Genomic DNA, 5,686 nt, shown 5'->3' on the forward strand with positions numbered 1-5,686 from the left:
CACACATATATATATATATATATATATATATAATTGAAAGGTAGGTATAATGGATATAAATTATATGAGTGCATCCAAATATATAGAATATTGCAATTATAGATTGGTTTCAGTTATTCCATCTACCTAGCTAGATTGTATAGGCAGATCTATAATCTATCTATCTAGCTTCTATTTTGGCATTTAAATATTAGCAATTTCTTTGCAACTTAAAGTCTCAGAGTGCTGCATAGGGTACTAAGAGCTTAAATGACTTCTCACTCACACAGCCTGTTTGTGGCAGAGGCTGAACATGAATTCAGATCTTCTTGATTTGGGAGTGATTTCTATATCCTCCACACCCTGTTCAAGCCTGCCTCTACTCTTTGTTGTTGTTACTGCTTTTCTTCCTCTTTTTCTTCTTCTCCTTCTCACAGTGTATAATTACATTTATATATGTAATTACCATGTACATATACATGTGCATGTATATATGTGTATATATATATGTATATTCATAACATTTATTTTTTCAGTCATTTTGCAGTCATGTCTGAGTTCCCAGCTCATTTCACATATGAGGAAACTAAGGCAAACAGGGTGAAATGACTTGCCCAAGGTCACACAGCAAGTAAGTGTCTGTGGTCAGAACTGGACTCAGGAAGATGAGTCTTCCTGACTCCAGGCCCTGCACTCTGTCTACTATGCCACTTAGTTAACCATATATGTATACACACATATGTGTGAATATGTGTGTATTTGTGAATGTAAATGTGTATGCAAAATCTCGCAGCCACAGTTACTATACCTATAAAGTTGAAATATAATATAATAATGTAACCTCACTCAGAGGGTTAATGTGAGGAATAAATGTGATATTATCTAGAAAGGACTTACAGTAAAAACCTTAAAGTACTCCACATATCTAGCTATTAATCTTTTGTAATGTGGGGAATCTTTCTTTAACCTACTTGAGATAATAACTGAGAAATTTCATATCTATGCCAAAGGATGTAGGCATTTTAATTAATATAAACATACAGATTGATTTCCAGAATGACTTTACTAATGCACATCTCTAACAACAGCACTCACGTTTCTAAAAACTCTCAGGCATTGGAAAATCTCATTTTGCATCAGTTTTGTTTTTTTCTTAGTTTCAATGATACTATTTCTGTATATGAATAATGATTTGATCTGTTGTTTTACTGATAATATGACCTCTTATATAAGAAACATCCCTCTACAAAAGGTGGTTCACAAATAAAAAATTTTGAAGTTATCTATATTACTGACAGGTTAACTGGTTTGCCTATTGTCAAAAAAACATTTTACATGAGCATTATGACTTGAAACTAGTCCTTCTTCACTCCAAAGCCTCACCTCTGTCTTCTAGTACTTTAAAATTATCAAAATGTTTTACATATTAAGTCATTTTATCCTCACAAAACCCCACAAAGTATATGTTTTTAGAATTCTCATTTTACAGATAAGAAACAGAGGCTAAAAGAGGTTAAGTGACTTGCCCAGTTTAACACACTAGTATATGCCTGAGACAGGAATGGAGATTAATTTTCCTCATTCTAAGCCTAGCATTTTATCCTTTATGACCTACACATGTTTACACACACATATATACATGTGAGTATTTTAAGTCTGTTCATCTATGACAATCATTCATACTCTCTACAAAACTTTATAATTATTATAAGGAACTTTAATGTACTTCTCTAGTATGCTAATTGGATTTTTGAGTTGGGCCCATTTTGTTTACACTGACTACAGAGCATTTTCTTATTATACATTCAGATAATTGAATCAGTTTTCTTATTCACTTCAAGATGGAAGATGGTTCTGATAATACTTTGGTAGTGATTAATGGTGGATTCTTTTCTTTTCTTGCCTCATAAGTACTACTGAAAAGAAGTTGAAAATTTGAAAAATTTGTGTATGTTTTTTTTTTGGTAATTTGTGAGTATATGAAATGAATAATAAAGTTTTCAAATAAAGACCAGAGAAAGGATAAGGAAAGGAAAAACATAAGAATTTTGAGATAAATGAAGAAAAGAAGAAAGCCGAATCTATAAATTTACATATAAGATTCATAATACAAGCCATTTAGGTAATAAATTCTTTAGGGCAGCAATTACATCCTTGTTCCTTAAACTATATGTCATGGGGTTAAGCATTGGTGTCACAATAGTGTAGAAAAGAGAGAGTACTTTGTCCATACTTGACAAACTATTGGACTTGGGTATTGAATATGTAATGATAGCAGAAAAAAAGAATAACACTACAACTATGAGGTGGGAAGAGCAAGAGGAAAAGGCTTTATATCTCCCAGTGACTGAGGGCATCTCCAGAATAGTAGTTATGATTTTGATATAGGACCCAAGGATAAAAAGAAATGGAACTATAGCAAACACCACAGTATCAATATAGATTGATAACTCATTCGTAAGTTTGTTACCACAGGCTAGCTTCAGTAATGGGGGTATATCACAGAAAAGATGATTAAGTTTATTAGATCCACAGAAGGGCAGAGAGAAAATCTGGTATGTCTGCCCTATCATAATTGTCATTGCACTGATCCAAGAGCCAATGACCAATTGAATGCACACTTTGTAGTTCATAATTAGAGAGTAATAGAGAGGCTTACAAATGGCCACACAGTGGTCATACACCATCACAGCCAGAAGCAAACACTCAGTACCTCCTAGCATAAGTAGGAAGCAAAGTTGTAGAGCACAGTCCAAGAAAGAAATATTTCTTTTCTTTGTCCAAAGATCCATCATCATTCTTGGGAGAGTAACTGATGTGTAGCGTATTTCCAAGAAGGAAAAATTTCCAAGGAAAAAATATATGGGTGTTTGAAGACTTGGATCAATCTTGGTTATTAGGATGATGAGACCATTCCCTAACAGAATACTCATGTACATGATCAAGAAAATTCCAAATAGAACATCTTGAAGTTTGGGTAGGTCAGAAAATCCCAGAAGAATAAATTCCACCACAATTGTGAGATTTCTTCCTAACATTTTTAACTGTTATATGGAAATATTGACTAGAGGACAGATAAATTACTTCTTACTTGGTCCTCTGTTTCTTTTCTCTGTAAAATAAAGATTTAAAAGATTGAATGATCTATAAATTATCTTTCAAATCTCACATGCTAAGCTTTCATCTCTTCCCTATTTCAAAATATGAATTAAGGTAATTTTTATCTCGGCTATTATTTATTCCATTGTGTAAGGCTCTTTATAGATCGTTTATTATGGTCTACATTTTAAGATAGATCAAAGTTTGGCATCATACCCACTATGTTTCAGGTTCTCTTCCAATTAGAACATTTTGCATATATGATACTATCCAATATCTGTCTATGATATCTACTATTCAATTGCTAACATTCTATGTTTTCTGCTATGCACTGTCATCTCAAAATCCCATTATTCTAGGTTTCTAGAAAATGTAGATTTAAATACAAATACTGAAATAAAATTAAAATATATTTGAAATGATTCTAATTCATATAAATAAGAATAACATTCTTAATAAAATGTTTATATTTCCAATCGATAAATTAATTTTAATATGAGACATTAGTTCTGTACAGAATTTGATGTGGAAAACAGACATAATTGCTACTCCTAAACTACATTGGCTATATGAGACTGTGTTTCACTATCCTGTCACACTTTGCTTCTACAATATTCTCTCCTTATTATGCTTTTCTCAATCCTTGCTGCTTAGCAAAATTCTTGCGTTTCTCCACTTTCCAAATCAGTTTTGATGCCTCATCTTCTGATTTAGCCTTTCCAGTTCTAGAAAAGAATAAATTTTGGGCTTAGATTCTTATTATCTAGCCACTGCTGGAATTCTTATAATCTAGCCACTGCTCACTCATGTTCAGACTTCTTAAGAGTCTGCCCAATATGACAATGTTCTAATAAACATTGTCTTTGGCTGAAAGAAGGCTTGGGTCAAATTCTTTCAGGCAGGACCTGCATGTTGTGATTTTGGGGCCCCAGTACCCCTGAACCCTTAAATTACATTGTTTTGGTGGCCCATATAGGGAAACTGCCTAACCCCAAGTTCTTCTCCAGCCAAGACTGGAAGGTATGTAAGCCTCTCCCTTCCCCTCCTTTCTTGCTCTGCAGTTGGGGTCACTCTCCAAGCACCAAGGCTTGGAGGTGCTTTTCAGGCAGACAGTTATGATCCTGTCTTTCACTTGGTCTGACACTCTCGGGCTCTTGGTCCACTGGGTCAGTTTGAGGCCAAGGACCTGGGTACACCTTCCACAGCATAGAGGACAATGATGGATGCCCTACCTGGAAGTGCATGGTCAATTCTGTTAATTCCCTTGGGACCAGGGAATTGGGGAAACCTGCAGTTGCTTTTTGGTTCTCTAAGGCTCACTTACTCCCTTCCCTCTCCACCTCTGAATCCTCCTTCATGGGGGTTACATGGAAAATTAGAACAGCTACAAATATCTTGGCAGATTCTGGAGGTTTTGTGATTGATCATTAAGGAGTTTTGAAACACCTGTACAACCTGTTCACTTCCTTCCCTTGAGTCAAGAGGATATCTGTTAACCCCTCTCATAGGAGAAGAGAGTTTCACCCTTTACCCCTCACCTTTGATTTTGCCCTGTCCCACCTGGGAAAGGAAGGAGGGGGGAGGGGCAGCAGCTACAGTGTGGGCCCCCCTGGCAATGGCCTAGGGCCCTAGGGCAACCTTTGCCTGGAAACATCACTCAGGTTCAGCACATCCTGGTCAAGGTAAAGAAGTTGGACTCTGAACCTGAGTAAGCATGCTCTTCTTAAAGTTTTAATTTTAACTTTTAATGATGAAATGTGTATTCTCTGTGTAAAGTAATTTGGAAGTGCATTTAACAAAACTGAAGTCACCTGATTGGTAAGGGGTTAGTTTCAATTTTCAAATTGGTGAACTTTCTGTATCAGTTATGTCAAGCAACTTTTCATAATTTGGTTACTGCTAAAATAATTTGACTATTGTTGATTATTGTTTTAATGTGTAAACCAGCCAAAAAGTTTGTTTGGGTTATGTATGACTTGCTGAGAATTTGCAAGTGTATAGAAATCTCTAATGATTGTCTTCAAATTTAAGTTTGAGTTGTAAATCCTGGAAAAGTTTTTCCTAAGCTGTGATTAGTAAAACTTGCTGTTTGAGGTAAAAGCTCGTAGAATTTTATTTTGAGTTGTCTGATGGGTCATAATCCATCGATAATCAATAATCCACCATCAGAGAAAAATGTCACAAGTTACTCAGAGAAGGTGATACTGGTGGGAAGTCAGCATGGGGAAAAGCTGAGAGGACAATTTTAGCTTCAGTCTAAGATGGGATCCTCCTGGCTCAGTTTCCCCATTATGTTCCTTTGAAAGGGAATGTTACCACCTGGCTATTCTTGAAACTGGCTATGAAGTGGATTTAATACTGCATGGTTGGAAAACTGAATTATCTGAATCCAAACAGGATGTTTGATCCTCTCAAAGGTTGGCCCTAAATCTAGTCCCTGCTTTATATCTGGGCCCTGCAATTTTTTCTGTCAGATTTATGTCTTCCAGACTATAGGCCATTCACCTACAGTTGGTAGCAAACAGTGAATACCAGCCAATGTCCCCACATCATTCTCTGGAGGCAGCCTGTGCTCGGTTCCAGTCAACCTCTTTGGGACCCTTCCAAG

The 5,686-nt window shown here is 35.8% G+C and overlaps 1 protein-coding gene across 1 annotated transcript; it reads right to left on the reverse strand.

Annotated features, from left to right (window-relative positions):
• Positions 1–2,081: 2,081 nt before the first annotated feature.
• On the reverse strand, positions 2,082–3,017 carry LOC114028455 (olfactory receptor 10AG1-like). Its single transcript, XM_027842690.1, has one exon. It carries the CDS (start codon positions 3,015–3,017, stop codon positions 2,082–2,084), a length of 936 nt encoding a protein of 311 aa, XP_027698491.1.
• Positions 3,018–5,686: the final 2,669 nt, after the last annotated feature.

This window comes from Vombatus ursinus, unplaced genomic scaffold (assembly GCF_900497805.2).
Source record: "Vombatus ursinus unplaced genomic scaffold, bare-nosed wombat genome assembly UNPS02014883.1, whole genome shotgun sequence".
Taxonomy (NCBI): Eukaryota; Metazoa; Chordata; class Mammalia; order Diprotodontia; family Vombatidae; genus Vombatus; species Vombatus ursinus.